Source organism: Malus domestica, chromosome 12 (assembly GCF_042453785.1).
Source record: "Malus domestica chromosome 12, GDT2T_hap1".
NCBI lineage: Eukaryota > Viridiplantae > Streptophyta > Magnoliopsida > Rosales > Rosaceae > Malus > Malus domestica.
The window spans coordinates 14,904,933-14,924,699 of record NC_091672.1 but is presented as its reverse complement, the minus strand read 5'-3'; the positions used below and the strand labels follow the sequence as shown (position 1 = coordinate 14,924,699).

The 19,767-nt window shown below is 37.0% G+C and overlaps 1 protein-coding gene, 2 long non-coding RNA genes and 1 other non-coding gene across 4 annotated transcripts; 2 read left to right on the top strand and 2 right to left on the bottom strand.

The window, feature by feature from the left end:
- Positions 1-593: 593 nt before the first annotated feature.
- Positions 594-1,565, bottom strand: LOC139190030 (uncharacterized). The gene is made up of 3 exons (XR_011574000.1): positions 1,276-1,565; positions 1,095-1,141; positions 594-969 (listed from the first exon to the last, which is right to left on the bottom strand). It is a non-coding gene; the product is annotated as an uncharacterized lncRNA (long non-coding RNA).
- Positions 1,566-3,329: 1,764 nt separating this feature from the next.
- Positions 3,330-3,929, top strand: LOC139189831 (uncharacterized). The gene has a single exon (XM_070809064.1). The coding sequence runs from the start codon at positions 3,330-3,332 to the stop codon at positions 3,927-3,929; it is 600 nt and encodes a 199-aa protein (XP_070665165.1).
- A 4,222-nt stretch (positions 3,930-8,151) lies between these two features.
- On the top strand, positions 8,152-9,022 carry LOC139189968 (uncharacterized). The gene is made up of 2 exons (XR_011573828.1): positions 8,152-8,472; positions 8,569-9,022. It is a non-coding gene; the product is annotated as an uncharacterized lncRNA (long non-coding RNA).
- A 9,213-nt stretch (positions 9,023-18,235) lies between these two features.
- On the bottom strand, positions 18,236-18,341 carry LOC114820289 (small nucleolar RNA R71). The gene has a single exon (XR_003767780.1). It is a non-coding gene; the product is annotated as a small nucleolar RNA R71 (small nucleolar RNA).
- Positions 18,342-19,767: the final 1,426 nt, after the last annotated feature.

Sequence of the window (19,767 nt, the reverse complement as noted above, 5' to 3'; positions counted from 1 at the left end):
GCATGCTGTAAGACAATTTGGTTCTTCACGTTATCAGCTCAAAGGTCCCCTTGCCAAAATACATTCTTCGACTGAAATAGATTTATGAGACTATAAGTATCCCCTGTTTTTAAGCCATATCTAACTAATTTCATGTCATTCCGGAAATGGCCTATCTACCATTGCCCGCAAGATACAGATTAGATTTTGTAGTAAATTCAAGATGCAACTGTACCAATTGTGACAATTACAGAGTTTCCCGTGCACAAAATCATATTGCCAAACAATCTTTACCCCTCTTTCCATTAAAAACTCTGAACACCGGGCATCTCGCTCCAAATCATGACAAAATGATTCTTATCTAAAACTGATTATGGCAAAAAGAAATTTCCCAACTCAAGAAACTTTTGTATCACACTTATAGTGCTCATGAGTTGTCCCAAAAATTGGTAAACAAATCAAAGGCACAACAAAAAAAAAAAAAAAAAAAAAAAAAGACAAAGTAACGCATTTAATTTAAAATCACAATAAACAGAACCTGAATTACATCACTACAAACACAAATAAAGAAAATGAAATATTCCTCATTTGGTGGCCAAGAAAACCAAAAAAAATAAGGAACTTTTTTCCCTTGAGAAAATGTTGTAGTAAAGCATAGTCGTATTCCAGAGTTCAACAACACGATACCCAAGCATATAAGATTTAAGATATTCAGATCCATATTAAAGATGAATTGACCCATTAAATGAATACCAATTTTCGCACATTTGTATACTGACCAATAAAACCATAATTCATACACTATCCATACAACCGAGGCAATGACTGTGACTGCTAAGGCATTTGAGAAATTCCATTCAACCAGAACCCCGTCGCTTCTTCTGTTTCAGGTTCTTCAAATTCCTCTCTTTTGGAGACACTTTCCCCATCTATAAATCTTCAATCTCTCAATTCAATCAGAAAAACCTAAGCAAGCATAAGCTATCAAATCTGAAACGTAAGATTTCAATCTTTAGCTTCCGAACCAAGAAATTACAGTTGAACAAAAAATTAAAAAAAACACAATAAACCAGAATAAAATTGCTAACTAAATATCGAATGCTAACGAAGTATACCTTTTTACGATTTGAAATCGCCTCCAGCCCTTTTCCTAGTGCAATCCCTAAAAACCAAAACCACAAACAGAAAACTCGTCAGAAACCCTAGACTATCCAAATTTGAAGAGACCCATAGCCCCCAGCTAGTCCATCCACACAAAAATCATAAACCAAGCAAAACATTAAAGAAATCTCATACCTTCCATAAAAAATAAAAACGAAAACCAGAGAAGCCACATTCGTGAGGATATGAAGAAAATTCATTTGCAGTGTGGTGGCACTAAAGGCGAAGGAATTGATTTGCAGTATGAAGGGGATCTGGAGATGAGCGTTGAGGGGCTGGGGCCGACTGATTTGCAGAGGTTCTGTGTGAAGGGGAAGGATTTGCAAATCCCTAAAATCCCTTTCTCTCTCTCGCTGTCTCCGTCTCTCTCCCCTTCTCTCTCCATCTCTATCTCAGAGGCGGCATGGCCTCCTGTCTGCCCTACAATCCCCTCACCATCGATCCCAAGCAGTCCCGACATTTAAGATGACAAAAGTACCCTCCAAACTTTTAATCCGGACCGTCCGATCTTAACCCTAGATGGGCATTCCAATCATTTGAACACCTAAAGGGCCGGCCTCATCAACAATTAAGGTAAGCCCAGCAAACACAGCCCAAAACGAAACTAACCCAGCCGCCTTCACCCTTGTGGCAATCTTGTAAATAAACTGAAATGTGGTTCAAAACACTGTTCATGTGTACAGTGCAATTGAAAAGCCTTCTTTAGACTAAAGTAATTCCAAGTTGTTTGATTTACTGCTTGTATTTTTTTAGTATATTGGATGGAGGAGATAGATTTCTTTATTTTTATTTTTTATTTTTTTGTCAATGGTTCGTTAAAAGAAGTCCAAATGTATGACATACTCCGTTTGGAGGTGCTTTTGAAATGACTAAAAAACTTTTAGAGAAAATGTTTTTTTGGTTCCAAAGAGCTTTCCAGGATTCACTTGAATTTAACTAAAGATTAGTTTCAAAAACATTTTTACCCAAAACACTTTCAGCTATTTTAAAAGCACTTCCAAATCAGCACACATTTTACAAGCCTAGAAAGGGCTGACATACAGAAAGAAGAGGGCATTTACGCAAACAAAGCATAGGAAATGATTGTTCACTGCAGCAATTACAAAGTAGTAGATATGAAAAAACACAAACAGGTTTTCGTGTTTTCTACTAAGACCAAGTTTTGCATTCCATTTGTGTGGACAAATATAGACCGTTGGATTTTATCTCAATGGCTATAAACAAATCAATTAGCAAGCGCTTGCACTAAAATTGGGTCATAAATGACCGGTGATTAAAACTCATTGGACCCAACAATAGTTTTTTTTTTTCCAACTAACACTCTCTCCCTCCCCAAGAATAGTTATATCTTCATTAAACTTGTCATCTCCTCCACCAAAAACTCACCGAAGAATGATTTTAAAGAAATTTCAATCGACTTCCTCAACATTCGAAACTCAGTCAAAGTTGTCCAGTGTTTGTCGTCTTCGACGTGGCATTTGAAACTCAACTAATTTCCACACGGAGCATTCAAAACTTAGTCAAACTTTGTTCAAAATTGGTTCCTAATTTGTCCAGTCGGTTCGATTTAAAGGACATGGTACTTGCTTCCTCCAAGTCGAGGTTAGAGTCCTTGCTTCCACAATACTCGACATCATACTTCCTTCCCCCAAAGTCAATTTGAAATTCGGTGAGTTTGAAAATTTGGGACCCTAGAAGTAAATTTTGTTATTTGTGTTAAATTGATAAATTAGTTTAGTGTTCATGGTTTATTATGCATGTTCATTGATGAAGTTTAATGGTTAATTATGCATGTTCGTTGATGAAATTTGTGACAATTTGTGGAATTTTGGAAAAATTTGGGTTCAATGTTGGTTTATGAATTATTGTTGATAGGTTGTGTATAGGGCTTATATTGCTCAATTTGTTGAATTGGGGTTGATTTGTGTTGATGAAAGCTTCTTTAATTTTATGAATTAACTTAAGATTGCTAAATTTATGATGCTATGTTCACGGTTGATGTATTGTTATGAAAACTAGTTGACATGTTGTGTTAAGGTATATATCGTTGAATTTGGTTATGTTGAATGTTTGTATTGTTAGGTGTACATGAGATGGAAAATTAGGGGGTTCAACTAGTGACAAGAGAAGAAGAATGCTGCAAGGGAATGGTTAGCAACTTATCCTAAGCTTGTCATGCGTTAGGGGTGATGCGTCAAAAGTTTAATGACACCAAGATTGCTGCCTTTAGGGCAACCTGCTTCGGTCACTTAGAGCACATTGATAAACTAGCCTTCAGTGGTCAATTGCTCCATGAATTGTCGCTTTGTAGAGTGGCAAAAGACCTAAAGGGCCTCACCTATTTAATCGGCTGTGAAGTGACCCCGTTCACAAAGAAAGACTTTTGCCTCATTACTAGCTTTGGTGTGACGAACCCATATGACATAGAGATTGAGCCTTTCGAGATTAGGCTATTGAGGGAGTATTTCCCTCAAAAGTTTGGGTTTAATGGAGAGAGCAACCATGGTAGGAGAGAGAAGGGTAAAGGTACAACGAATATGGCCCCCAAGAAAGTGAACAAGAAGATTTTAGTGACTTGTGTAAAATTTCAAAGGGCTTTTAAAGAACGCGAAAACGAGGATGATTTGTTGAACATGGGATTGTTATGCTTTGCCAAGGCTGTCTCGATATGGGCAAACATTATTGTGGTTGTGAATCTAGACTACTTCCATCTCGTTGAGGACATGGATGAGTTCAACGATTATTCATGGAGTGCAATATCGTTTGAACAACTTCAAGACATCCTCTAATTTACTACTTTTAGGTAAGGGAGAGGAAAAGTGGATGGTGATGTGGATGGAGATGATGAGGAAGAAGAAAAAGAGAAGGCAAAATAGAAGATATAGAGAGTCGGATTGGGCTGCAAAGACTTGACGTACGCTTTTAAGGTATTATGTGTTGCTTTTGTAGCTAATATTGGTTACATATTATTGTGATTGTGTACATGCAGGTTTGGGCATATTAAACACTTCCCCAACTGGAGAAGTCCTTACGTTATTATAAGATGGCTGATCTGGCAGCCGTCCCAACTTCTCTGTTGGAAAACAATGAAGATGCTGCTCACTTTCAAGCAGCTAAAGATGTAAAGGTATGACTGTCCACGAATGTGTATGAATGTAATAAATGTTTGTGAATGTTTACATAAGAATATGTGTGAGAAATTAAATCTTGATGACTATTACATTAATTGCCAGCATGTGAGGAGAAGTTTTCCCAACTAAAGTGGAAAGGAACAAAGTCTACTGGACATGGGCAGATGATGAGGATCTTGTTATGCTTGCCAACCTAAACCCTGACACGAATTATGTATGTGGGACCATGATTTTCTAGGTCCTTAGTAAGGAGGATTAGAATATAAGTACCTTAGAAGCCCGGTTATGGATTTAGCAGCTCCGAGCAAAGTTGGATTAACAGGGCAATGGTGCCACCACTATCATGTTCTAGAACAGTGGGCAAAGTCAGAGCTACTTCACTGAGATTAACCATTCTTTTTCGCAAAACACAACCTGATGTAACAAGGAATTAACATGTTTCCTATATTCTTGAAGTTCCTACAATGTAGGAATTGGCGTCTGACACAAGTAATCACATTCTTAAAGATGCAATATATACTCCTAGATATCTTTAGGACTATCCCGGCTTAATACAGAATTATATCTTAAAAATGTCTCTCTCCCGACTGGTATAAATACACCTTTCTAAAGTTCATCTTTGGTAATGCAATCATTACACTCTAACTTTCTTGCTTACTGCTTGAGTCTTATACTTGCTTATTAACTTTGACCATCGAAGAGCCTTTAGCCGATATGGGACCATGATTTTCTAAGGCTAGAGTAAGGCTAATCGGAATACAACTATCTCAGAAGTCCTCACTTGGGGTCGATGTCAGGCATGTCAGAAGGTGACCATGCGAAAACGTTAAGATTTTTCCTAAGGAAAGCCATGAGTTCTTTCTTTTTCGTCAGGCTCAGATGTGTGCCACAATTCTAGTCGCCTTCTCTAGCTACTGGGGATCAAGAGTGATGTACTCGACGTCTTCCTATGGTTTCCATCTTATCCCGTATGCCGATGCGTCGACCTGGACACCATCTTCTTGATATGTATGTTGTAATTGGTATTTGGTAGATGTGTCGTCCTTCTGCACCTCATTGTCTTCTACTGAGGTAAATGACTTATCCTTTGACTCATTTAAGAGTTGCATAGTGCATCATCGAAATGCAGCCTAGTTTGGCTTGATATTTCCGACTCTTCCTCCTGGGATGCGGAATCAGATTTTGTTATATTTAATCGAGGTCATAGCTTTAACCTTCACTAGCCAGGGTCGGCCAAAATTTGGCTCGCTGGCAATCATGAAGATCTGCAAAGAGATAATCAGAAGACTGTTGAGGTCGAGCGTAATGGTGCCGATGACAGTTAAGGTATGGACATTGAATCCAATAAGAACCTCTACCCGGCGTTTAATCGTGTTTTTCAAGCCCACCTTCTGAATCACTGAAAGTTAAAGGAGGTTGACTATGATGTTGTTGTCCCCCATCAATTTGTTAACCATGGCATAGGCAAGTTAGACAGATATCATCAGGGCGTCATCATGTGGGAAATCTATTACATCGGCGTCCTGCTTAGTGAAGCCGAAGATTAGTTTTGGCACGACGTTTACTGTCTGAACCTGGGAGATCGATCTCGCATGCAGAATTTTCCTCTTCTTGGAATTGTCGGTAGTCCCTAAGTATTCAGATTCAATGAAAATATCATTGTTCATATCGTCTTGGCAGATGATTCTACATCTACTTTAGCATTCCTTATGGGCTGTATCGCTGGCTTATCTAGGTTTTTGTTGCATTTTCCATCTTTCATGAGCTTCTTAAGGTAGTCTTTCCACGTAAAGCAATTTTTGGTCATGTGACCGTCGTGTGACTAAGAGCTCAATAGGGCGCAGTAATGGCATGTTGGGCTCAAGCCCGTGCTACTGAAGGAGAGAAGGAAAGTTGAAGCCCGGTTGGGCCTTGGGTCATCTAAAGATGGAGGTTGGGCATGTGGGCCTTGTAGCCTGGTAAGGGGAAGAATGCGCATGCCTCCTGCTTGCTTGGGCCAAGAGAGAGAGAGACAAAAGAGAGTGGCCCATGTAGGCGTTATGGCTTGGGGTCGTTGGGGCAGTGAGATGAGTTGTGGCATGTTATGCTACTCCATGCATTTTATTTCTTTTCTCCTCCAAACTGCCTTCTAAATATTTTTTTCCAATGTCATTTATGCAAAAATTCTTTGAGTATGTCTCCTTCCAGTTGCAAAAGTGATGAATATCCTCCGCCTTTGTAAACAATGCCTGCTTGAAATAATGAAATTTTTCTATCACTTCAATAAGGTGATGGAGAGCGACAAGGACTAAGTTACTCTTTAAGGTTTCATTTATATTTATGCATGAAAGTTTTGAGTAATTCTTATGAATACATTGGTGATCCTTATGTATTTTGTTATATTGTTAGTCCCCTGTTAGTGATTATAACTCCTAAAAACACTAACTTTTGGAGGCGAATTCTTGAACCAGAAGTTTGGTTGTCTACCAGTGTAAGTGACTAAACATTATATATTACGAATGATTGAATTGAAAAAAGGGATTGTGTTCTTGTCAATGTCTAATTTAATATTTCATTATGGCTGCACATCCATTGCAGTTGTATCTCTCGAGGAAGCATCAAACGAACTTTGCAGTGTACGGCCAATCTTGAAAACCAATACCAATGACTATTTTCTGGTAAAATGGCAAACTTCTTTAATGTCATAATATTCAAAATTGTTGCAGCTGTGATGTTGAATATGTTATCGTGTCAATGATTTGTTCTAATGTTGTTTGATTTCTTATTCATGATTTTTTTCTATATAATGTTGACTTGTGCATAGGCTTATTGTACATGCTGCCATGCATCAAGGACAGCTGCAGGAGGAACAAGAGTGAGGTGTGGCAAAGCTTTTAAAGGATTTGAGCCGGTGTTCGTGAACACTGTCAAGGCCGAGGGGTCCGAGTTTGGTATGTCATGGCTCGATGGTGTGGAAAGGTTTTCATGCCATGAAATCTTGATAAGCACTGGGTTGGCCATAATGGTGGGTCTAGCTAAAGGAAAAATCTCTGTGTACGACTCATTACATACCAGAAACCATATGCCCTATTCGATCACAAGTTGAACCTGGTCGCTCACGTCTTGTCGGATCTGTGCTAACAGGGCCTCTGCTCAAGGCCCAAAAATAAAAGGGGCACCAAAAATTCTTTTTACACATGTATAGGTATAAAAACAATAATTATTTTGGTTCAGTGTACCCCCCGCAAATTCGACTCAATGTTCATCATGGATGCTTCGAAAATTGTACATTCTTTAAGCAAATTCACAACTACTTGTGCCTTCGAGTCTCCAACGTCCCATCTATCCACTCCACATAGTAATTTTTTCCAGTTCCAGTCGGCACTCCACTCACCAGTTGTGGTAGATTGCCAGACGTCGCAAAACCACATCTGAGGCAGAGTGACAGAGATAGAGTCCCACTATGATTCCTAGACGAGCCAGAGTCAGACGGCCTAGAGGACCAAACCCAGTTTTTCTCATTTCAAGGTTCACAGGGGGCCAAACTCAACTCTTTTTATTTGTTTTTTTTTATTGATTTTCGTTCAGTTTTTTTCTTAAAAGAATTTCAATTTAATTTTACTTTTTACAAATCAATGTTTTTCCTATGACTTCAAAAAAAAAATTACTAAAAATTAATTTACAAGTTTGAAAAATATAGAAAAGCTCATAATGACAATGCCTACAACTTTCATAAAAGAGTCAACTCCGAAACTAAACACCACAATCCATAAGCCTTAATGACAAATTCTAACCGTCTGAATGTCGTTTACGTTTACGCTCTAATTTTTCATCACCATTAACCTTTTTTCGGAGTTTCTTTTTTTGAAACATGATCTTGTAGTTGATTGAAAAAATGAAATATGATCTTGTAGTTGATTGAAAAAATGAACAGTTTAAATTGTTGACTCACGTTCCAATTTTTAAGGTTAGTGCAAATATTGCTAGATGTTCTATAGTGTCCAGAGATTTTAATACACCAACGTCCAAAACTTCTCCCCAGTCCTCTTTAATACACCAACTCCTAAAACTCCTCATCCAGTCCTCTTTTATACACCCACTTTGAAATATCGTCATTCAATCACCTTGAATACACCCCCTGTCAAAGAATCTAAGTCTAGCCACAAGTAGCTATACCCTAACAGAAGTGAGGCAAGGCGTCCTTCAGAGCGTCTATTTTCAGGTATACAATACTTTACCTAGTTTGTTCTGTTTTGGAAGAATAGACATGTGCAGTTGGTTTGAGAGATTGAACGTATTCGTTGTCGATTGTTAACAGTTGAAAAGGCCAACCGAGATCTAAAAACAGATGCAATGAGGAATTTTTCCATGGTGCAGCACATGAAATACTTGAATGAAATTGAACCAATAGGTAAATCAAAGGGATGCAAGTACACCATTGAGGAAGTGGAATTGAAGAATACTTTTGTGGAACATTAAGGGGTTAATTCTTTTAAGTTCTATTGTCAACTTGTGTTGCCCAATGATAAAGGCATTAATGATGTAACTGTAGAAAAGGTAATGAAATTTGGTAATGTTGCACCAAATCATTTCTGTTTCAGATGGTCATAGAATGTCCCCTTATAATTTTAGTTCAAAAATGGTTATAGTAGAATGTCTTTAAATTTTGATGTGGGAGTTCTATGACTACATGTATTTTGTAAGAAAGATATCTCTGTACTAGTGGAGTGTCACACTGTCAAAATTTATTGTATGCTTCTGGAACAAACAAACTGGCATGACTACAGCTGAGGAGGCACAAGTTTCGTAGTCTTCATAAACACACACATTGTTAAACCGTCATTTCTCAACCCTATCCAATGCCTCGAACCATATTACTACAAACTGAAAACAATTTGGCTTCCCCTAGACATTCTTATGTTGTTAAAGAAAATTGTGACTAAATTAGAAGGCAAAATGGGAACCAACTGATTGTAAACTGACTGAATGACATCTTTACACAAATTTTCACAAACACTCATAAACCTACGCTAGAACGTTATTTGTCAGTCCATTCCATCCAGTTTTTTTTTGGTGTAGCATTTAATCACTTTACATGATTGTCTATAAGAATAAGCTCGGGCCAACTGAGACAGATACATTGGAAGCAACTTGTTCCAAATCCCACCAAAAAGTCACTTGTTCAAAACTCCACTAAAAAAAAAATATTATCCAGCATGCCCTTACCACCATGGCAAGCTCAAATGTCATGTGATTCAGGACGTGATTGTGATTTTGATGATCCGGTCGATAAAATTGCCGAAGCGAAGAACAAAATTTGGGCTAACTCAAGTACCGTGACTGTTTGGCATCAAAAGTGTGCGCGGAAGAATAGTCCACATTGGTTGCGTTAAACCAAAAGTTGATAGAGGCATTGTAAAAATCAGCCAATTGGTTCTAAAAAGAAGAGGAAGTTGTACGTGTTAGCTCAATCAAGTTATATAGGCGACAAAGAAGCTCCAAGAAGACTATGACTAGGCTTTCCATTATGGGTTTGAGAAATTTTGTTCGTTTCTCCATGGTAACAGCAAGGGCTGTGATTGGAACAGCATTTTTTGTAAGTCTAATGAGAGCTGCACACTTGTTTAGCACGTGCATGAGGGATTGAGATCATAAGAGTTTGTGTATGATGATACTTGTTGGTTATTAAGGAATGTATAAAGACTGAAATATAATCTAAAGAAGTCTCGGTGCAATTGGTATTAACCAATTTGATATGGATGCTTTGGATATTATTGATAAGGGTTATCAAATTGATGACTTTGATAAGGATTACATGATCGGAAATATCCTTATCAAAGACCATTGTTTAAGTTATAAGTAAAGGGTCCCTACTCTCACACAATACACGCAAACAGAAAATATCAAGCCCTATTGATTGACAGTGCATACAGATAGTGTTGAGAAGAGAAGAACCTTTATTTTTCTGCTGCAATGTCTTCTCAAGGTTAGTGGTTAATTGGATATGTTGAGTTCTTTAGTTTCCACTATATTTAATCTAATATTTGGTATCAGAGCCTTCACATATCTCTTTAACCCTATGTTGAAAGCATGAAGAATAGATCTTGTGCAGGTTACAGATTGACAATGGATTAATAAGAATGGTTTGATGTGTGTCAGCTAAAGCTTTTCACATATTAAAACTATGCCCTAATCCTGTCGTCAATATTTGCATTTAATGTTAATAACTGAATGATGATTATCTAAAGAAAATTGTTGCTCAGGTTCTGAATATTAAATGGCATAATATTCGTACATTCTTGATTGAATAAAAACCATGTTATCTAAATCACAAAGACTTGTTAATATGGCTATAGCATGCCAATGTGAAGATTCAGTAGCTCATGCAAAGTCATCATTCCTAACGTTAGGCTCAATTTCTCCAAGTACAAACACTTAATGGATAATGTGGTATGGAACTATGTGGCTAAAACTTTTGGTATAGTTATGATATTTTCTAGTGTGTGTAAAACAACATCACTTGGCTGGCACATTACATATTTTACTCATTGGGCGATGGAGGTTACTCATCCCTCACCTTTTTATTGTTTCAGATGAACTATTTAGTATGACAAAGCTATGCAAGCTGAGGTTGTGTTAGATGACGAAGATAAAGTTTTATTTATTTTTGTACACTCGTAGGGTTTCTGGATTATTTGAATAAGATAGTTTATTTTTTAACTTTGTATTTTGTTTATTTTGTTTATTTCATTATTTTATTATTTTTATTTGTGCATTAGGCGCAGAGTTATTTGTTCACCGACCTTGGAGGGCGGGCCATAATCTCATATGCCTTTCAATCACAGCAGACCTCCAACCATGGCCATATGCACAAAGCAAGTCCAATAGCTCTCAGTCTACCTCATTGTCGCTTCCCTTAATAGCAATTTTGGAGAGATTGACTTTGCTAGTTTTTGTGAAATGTTTTGGGTTTCGTGCCTACCTTAGTACGTTAGTCACTGTGCCTATAGGCATTGCAGACAACATGCCAGCGCACTACCTAGACACGCCACAAAAGCAAACCTACCCACTTTGCCGACCCGGAAAGAAGAAGGGGGGTCTATGCCCAAAAATGCTCATTGAGCAAGCGCACATCCCATTGCACAAAACACTCATTGACAAACCTAGTATTGAAAAGTTGAAGCCACTAGAGATGTAAATGGGATGAGATCTTCCTCTTCCTTGATTTATCGCAAGAATAATCTTCGACCTACTTTACGCACAAGCCACAATATTGCTAGCTAACCACTTCTCGAAAGCCTTCATCATCTTCAACCTCAGGAGACTTGGTGAAAATCTTCCTTCCTCGAGAAAGGAGCTCCCTACTCATATAAAGGTACCTTGACACAAAATTCATGTTAAAGACAAATAAAGATAAATAAAAGGGCACACAAGACTCTATTCATGCATTGATATTTTTTTACCCTAAAAACTACTTAGTCTACGTGGCGTGCAGGCCGAATAACTAATAAGCTAACTACATCATTCGATCGAATGCGAGGCGTGCCAACTCTCAGCCGAGTTCGGCCGGGGAGTAAAATGAATGTAAATGTGGCATTGGGTGCACTGCTGACTTTTACGTCTTGCAATTGTGGCCGAGGAATGAACTTGTCTCGACCTTTGGGCTCTAGAGCCTAAAGACAAGGCTGCTAGTTCTTTGAAGTTTACAAATTTTCGGCACCGAGTTTGGCCTCAATAATTATATTTTGATAATATAAGAACGCTGAACTGGTACCCCAAACTGTACGGACACAAATACTAAAAAAGATAAGTGTTTTGATCGTAAATGTGGTTCAGCCGTCTGAATGCCGAACTCTAAAATGTACTTGCGAATATCCAATCATAAAATAAACTCGGCTTTCAATGTGCCGAGCCTGGTAACAACTCACTTTGCAGAGAAGACTGATGAGATTACCTCTTCCAACAAGGACTCGGAAATCCTCGTTGACCAAGACTTTGATAGATAACCAGTCGATCTCGAAGCAGTGTTGTTTATCCAAACTAAAGGTGTTCCTCGGTTAGTTGATTCTACAGCTTCAATGTTATTTATCCAAATTGAAGATGTTGTCGGTTGCCTTCACAGTATTGTTTATCCAAACTGAAGATGTGTTGACAGAAAAAAAGATAATAAAAATCTCAAGGTGTTTGAGAGGTTGTTTGCGCATGGCAGTTGTGTGTTGAATTAGATGAGGTTTGAATGATGCACCTGATGCAAAAATTAACTTAACACACAAATTTAACCATCTTTTGACCATTGTAGTATAAGTATAAGTAGGGATCGTTCTAGGTCGGGGATTAGGAGGGATTGCTAATTGACTCTAAACTGACTCAAAAACATAAAAACAAAGTTAAAAACGTTTGAATAGGCTCAAGGGACTCAAAACAGGTTCAAAAGACTTAAAACAACTTAAAAACACTCAAAACTACCTAAAAACACTTGTTGGGCAATTTCTGGCTCTAAACACAACTTTGAACGAAAATTGGGTTTTGGCTTCACCTAAAACAATCAAAAACACAAACAAAACAGATTTGAAACACTTTGAAACAAGAAACTAAAAAGGGGGGTTTTGATTTGGATGAAGTTGAAACAAACAAACAAGTATGAAAAACTAGACAGATTGTAAAACGAATTTGAGAAATAAGATGATGGATGAGATAGCTAGAGGTTTTTTCTCTACACATGACATGTATGCAAACAACTCGATTTCCAGTTACTACTTCATTGAATTATAAACGACAATGCCCCAAATTAACCGTGACATCACTAGTTAACCCTTAGATTTTCCTTGTATTATTGGATTGGATGACATCATTCGACAACCCAAAACATTCTTCAAAAGTTCTCTACATGACATCATAATAGAGATACAATCAAAGATCATTACGTTTAATGAAAATCATAAGCATTGACAAAACACTTGCAACTATGACATCATGTTACTCATGCTAGAATTAAACTTAACGTGATCGTTTATAAGCGACCTCCACTACTTATGAATATAAGTTTGTAACGATTATGTGAAACTTTCTTATATTCTAGCATCGGATTTATGCATGCCAATTAAGTGTCGACCCTTAATCAACAAATACAAATAAGTTATCAATCAAATAGTTAAGCCAATTGCATTTACGTTTCAAGAGTTCATAACTAGAATTTATCAAATCATATTACACACATAATCATGGCTTTGAAATCACCAATAGCCAAGAGGGGTTTAGCCACTCATATTCACAACAAAACAAAAGAAAATGAATTTAAACATTGGAAACAAAAGAAAGAAAACACCTAAACGCTTCAACAATCCAAGTTGGACAGCAAGCACGTCCAAGCACTTTTCTTCCCTTCCTTTGCTACGGCACAAGGTGTTGGTGAGTGTTTGAAGGTTTGTTTGTATGGAGGAATGGATGTGAAGATGAATGGATATGTTTGGATGAAGGTTGAATTGAATGCGGCAAAGAGTGGAGAATTGTGTAGATGATGTGTGTGTGTGTTTTGGATTGATATCTGTCTATTATGGTGAAGGGTGGATGGATGTATTTATAGGCTAGGGAGAGGATGTAATGGGTGGTGGTAATGAGTGGATGTAGTGGTAGGTGAATGTGTTGGGTGGTTGAAATGAGTGGATGTAGTGGTAGGTGAATGTGTTGGGTGGTTGTAATAAGTGGATGTGTTGGGTGAAATGAGTGTGCTAAAATGGTTATTTATAGGGAGAGGATGATGCACAAACTTCATATTTCGTCCATTCCTTTTGCTCCAAGCATATGCTATCCATTCCATGCCCAAAAAAGCTCCAAAATGCTCCAAAATGCACTTCTTTGCCACATTAACCCTTTGGACCTACAAACACATGAAAATACCTTAAAATACTAAAATAACTACGAACTAACAACATAAATGCCAAGAAACAAGCTAACTAAGTCGCATAAATATGCTCCTATCAGCACCCCCTCTCTATTTATAGCAGTGATTTCCCCAATAATCGAACTAGAATTTTACTCGAACTGGAATTCTCCATCCCAATCTGATATGGCCTCGACCAATCCTAACTCCTATAGGATTCTGAACCAAGCACTTTAATCATTCAGATTTAACCCTTAACTTTTGACATCTTTTCTGATTCAGAAGCTTTTAGCCACTAAATAATCCCTATTGTATTAGGATTGGACCATTTCACCTTTATCCAGGTGGAAATCACATTCTGATAGGACTCGGTCGAACTCTACTGAGCTCGGCCCATGGCAGAGAATATTCTTGATACTCATTGGACCGAGAGCAATTCCAGGCTCGGGCCAAAGTGTTATCTTGGGCCCAAACAATATTAGATTCATTTAGAACAAGAGAAAAAAATTCAAGTAGCTGAACTAGTAGCCACTTAGTGAGAATTTGAACTGCAATATTGCTAGCCCATTATGAGGTTTAGCCCCCCTCACCCTTTTTAGTGTAGATAAATATCATTTGTTAAAAAAAAAACCTAAACTAGTTTCCCCTAGAACGGCCTAGTCGAGCCAGTACTTATGTTAATTTACACACATCCGTGCGCGCCATTTTCCACACCAATGACCAGTGGCAAAGCCACGTGAGAGTGAGGAGTGGTGGTTGCCCCTCCTCTCGTTGGAAAACCCCGACTAGTTCTACTGCTGCTGCTATCTGGTTTTGGTTATGCTGCTACGCCTCTCGCTGGAAAAGAAGCCTAGGAGCGAGTAGCCGCCCCTCTGGTCAGTCGAAAAGCAAACGCCCCTGGTTGCTCTGCTGCTGTGCAACCTCCGCTGCGTGCATTGCCTTTTGAAAACCTTAGGTATTATCAGCGAATATTAAAGATTCAGTCGAAATATGGGCCTTTCCGGTGCGAGCCGAAGCCGCGACTGTTGCAAAAGTGGCGGTTCAAATGAGTCGCGAGGAAGAAGAAGGTGGCTTCCTATTTAACTTAAAATGCACAGTTTTGATTTGTTGTGGCTACCAATGGAACTACAACTGGAAGCCACTTTTGATTTTTTTTTCTTAATTTTTTAATTTTTGTCAATATTATCAAAAGATTTCAGAGTATTATTTTTTTATTAATTAATCTATGGTTCGAGTTTTATAAAAATTAGAAAGTATCACACATATGTTAGAAATGTATAACCTATTCTAGTAATACCTTTCATCTCATACTATCATATTCATTAAAATAGGAAAGCGAAATTTATAATATTCTTGTATTTTATATGTTAAATAATAAACAGGAGAAAATAAATTTGAATCTCTAATACAAGTATAGTCCTTTCAAGGTGTAAGACACTTGTTTATATGGTATATAATGAATCTACTTAAATCATTTAAACCTCCGTCTAGACGCTAGGCCCCAATTTGCCTTCCGATTAGCGTTTAACGTTTGTTAGAACCTTGATTATTAACTACATTAATATTATCTACTATCTACAATGATTTGATTGTCTACATTTTTCTATTTTAAATTCCGCCCCTCCCCTCAACTATTCATAGCTTCGCCACTGCCAATGACGAGAGGAATAAGAAGGGGTATGACCATCCCAAATACCTCGTCATGCAAAGAAGAAGGAGAAGAGAGGGAAAATTTTGCATACTCGGAAACTTTTCTCACTATGAATTCTCCATGCAATCCTGAATAATTCAAAAGTAAAGGTTTGTGAAACTTTCTACAATGGTTATCTTTTATCCATCTAAAAGCCTTGTGAGGAACAAAAAAGAGTTACTCTCCCACCGGGACTTGGAATCCTACCTTGTCTTGAAAGAAAAGTCCTAACAAAAAAAAGAAATACGTCTCATTTTATTTCCTACTTAAACACAAGCAATGTAAGGGCATTGTGGAGAATAAATTAACCACATAGTAAGAGAATGAAACGTGGATGTTAGGTTGAGATTTTACATATATTTCATAGCTCTTTTGTCTATTATTTAGTCATGGTTTTGTAGTAGTTTGTTGAGTTTAATGCGTTTTGTGCAAATTTTATAAAAAATATGATTTGGGAGCAAAACATGGATTTGACAATTAAAATACCAAGAAACCTGAAAAGTTGAGGTGGGCTGCTGGGCATACTATATTTGTGCTAAGATTCAAAATTGGGCTAGTGCACTACTTAATAATTTGGGCCATTGAAGTCAGCCTAATTAATGGGATCGCCTGATTCAGTTATTCTCCATGAGAAATTGTTATTGTGTTTTATTGTTATCAAATAACTTATCAGTATTTGTGTGAATAACTAAATTATGACTGACATGTTGAGTTTAGTAAGTAGCTTCTCATAATAGTTACAATGAATTGCATAGTCAAGTAGACATACTGGTTATGATTTGTGCAATTCTTATAATTATCCATTGAGCGTTAAGGATTTCGATTATCTAAATCTATGGCTAGCCATAGCTTGGATTGATAAATAGTATATTCTGCCAAGAAATATTGGCAAATTAAGGGATAATTGCTGGTAACATGAGCATAATTTGATGTTAATATAAATAACGAGGTTAGATGAGAAGATCCTAATGTCTTAGTGTTAGCAATATTAGTTGTTTAGTCCCTTGCATATCAAGTTCAGCCATAATAATTCTTGTGTTGTTTATTTTTAATTTACATTAAGCGCAATAGTAAATTTAGGTTAATCTGATCTATGTTGGAACAACACTTTACTTATCATTATATTACTTGAATGATAGTGTACACTTGTAATTATGTGAGAACCCGTATTTAAATATATATATATATATATATATATATATATATTAGTTTATTATTTTTTTTTTTTTTGAACAAATAATATTATCTACACTAAAAGGATGGAGTGAACTTAGCCTCATAATGGACGAATTTGAACCTAAGACCTCTTACTTTCAAGTGAAGAGGAATACCATTAGATCGTAGTACTAAATGTATATCCCCACTTCAAGTGCATCTCTGTATCGACTGAATCACTCTAAGAATCTAGTTGGTGAAACCGGTGAACCACGCAAACTGGTTAGATGCGTGGGGCAGAGGGCTCGCAGTACCCCCTTTTCTTTATCCAGCCCTTTCTTCACTTGGATGGTGAATCACCTGCTAAAAAAAAGAAGGCCTGCAACAATGGGCTTCTTTTATATGATATATATAAATATATATGTGTGTGTGTGTGTCTGTGTAGATGTTATTAATCTAGATTTTCACATGTTGGTCAAAACGTGATGGCCAAAAGAAAGAATGATATTTTTGTAATATTTGAACAGATGTATGAGTTATCTGACTACTTTCAAAAGATTTATGATAAGAGGAATTTTTTTTCACCCCTATCTCATTTTTCTTACTTTTTATTTAATTTTCATCTCGCGCACTAGATTCGGGATTCTCCACTCACTCTAGGTTTGCAGCGTGAAAAATTATGACAACAAGTATTTGACACCATTGCCTTAGGTCCAGTTTAATTTAATTTACTTTTGTGATTTTTTATTTTATTCTTTTATTTCCTTTTTTTAATTTTGTTAATTTTTTTTTCGGTGCATTTGAACTGTTTTTCATTGTTTCTTGAAGTGTATGCTTGGTACGCATTTGTCGGGTTGCGTTCTACTTGAGTTTGAACTTGAAATTGAGAAAAAAAAACTTTGTGAAATACGTAAGGAACAAAGAGAAGGTTTTTTTTTTTTTTTTTTTCCGAAAAGAAACAAAGAGAAGTTAGTGAGAAAGAAAATTGGCAAGAGGTGAAGATGACATTTGAACAAAATGAGACGATGGGAGACCTTGATATTCAGACTATTCCTACGTCACCTTCAAGCATTGTTCTCCTTGCTGTTGCCCGAAATTTGGAGTTGAAGAATATTCATTTTAATATGATGCCCTCCTTTATGTACATTGTGAAAGACAAAACAAAGCCATGGTTGAATTCCTTGAGGCCTGGAACCCAGACGCATTAGAACATATTTAGAATAAATTTTTTGAGAAATTCTTTTTAACCAGAAGACTAATACACGTAGAGATAATACCATGTTGTTTACTCAACAGACTGATGACACTTTTTTTAGGCGTGTGAGATATTCAATAATTTGTTAATTCATTGTCCACACTATAGTTTACCTACTCTAGTTCTCATGTGGATACTTTATAAGGCATTAACTGTTTCAAGCAAATTGCAGTGTATAACTATGTGGGGGGATCAATTAAGAACAAGACACCAGCTGAATGTCAAACACTTTTTGGTACTCTATAAGTTGAAACGTAACATTTTAAAGTAAGAGGAAAGCGTGCCGGAAATTTTGAGATTAATATATAATTCTAATGCTTTTACTTCAAAGGCACAAGTTGAGGTGATTGCTAGCAAAATTGGACACTTTGCTTGTAATGAAGGGGAGAGCACCAATTCAAGAGATTTGTTCTATATGTGTCGTTCCTGGGCATACCACAATTGCTTGTCTGTATGGAGTTGATTTTCCATAATTTATTCAAGAGCAAGCAAACATGGTGAATGCTTATAGACATCCAGGTAATGATCCATACACCAATATTTATCAAGGATGGAGGAATCACCTTAGTCTCTCATAGAACAACAATTAGGGGAGGAGCAAAAACCACCCCTGGGTTTGTAACCTCAATAGAAGAAGAATAATTTGGAAGATATCATTGCTCAGCTTGCCAGTATTGTAAACACTTTTTCCATCAATACAAATTATTGAGCAAAACTGAGACAACTCTTAAAAAGCAAGCTGCCTTGATAAAAAATTTAGAGGTTCAAATAGGCTAGCTAGCTTATGCAGTGGCTGTTGGAGAAAAGCGTTCTTTTCGAAGCCAAACTGAAGTTAATATGGGAAATCAAAAGCAAGTAATGGCAATCACTCACTCTTCGGAAAGGAAAACAAGTGAATACTGTAACAGATTTGGACCCCAATATTGAGGAGGAAGAGGTCGAAAAAGCTGCACAAGAGCAGCATGACGTTTTATAGCCGTTAGCCACCAGATGAACCATCGCAAAAGCTTCTCTGCAGCCATGCCACACCCCAAGCTGCCTGCCCCTATTGTGAAATTGTATGTGCCTCCTATTCAATTTTCGCAAAACGGCTCAACAAGAATAAAGATGACAAAAAATATTCCAAGTGCTTGGCAATTCTTAAGAAATTGGTGATTAATATTTCTTTTGTCGATGCTCCGGAGCAAATGCCTAATTATGTGAAGTTCATGAAGGACATCATCTCGAAGAAAAGAAAAGTCCGTGATCATGAGAAGATTTTGTTGACTGAAGAATGTAGTGCAGTAGTTCAAAGAGAGCTTCAACTCAAACAAAAAGATAGAGGGAGTTTCAAAATTACAAGGCACTATTACAACTAATTTATTTGAAAAAGCATTGTGTGATTTGGGTTCTAGTATTAATCTATGGGCAGAGATGTGCTGGCCATCACCAAAATGATGATGAAGCCATAGGTAATAAATTAATGATATGAATGAATTTGAATTAAAAAGCTCAATTTCATTTAACACTAAAATTATCTCACAAATCCTACAACAGC

What these genes read in the sequence shown, in the direction of transcription:
- LOC139189831 (XM_070809064.1), top strand. Translation starts at nt 3,330, where the DNA reads ATGCGTCAAAAGTTTAATGACACCAAGATTGCTGCCTTTAGGGCAACC.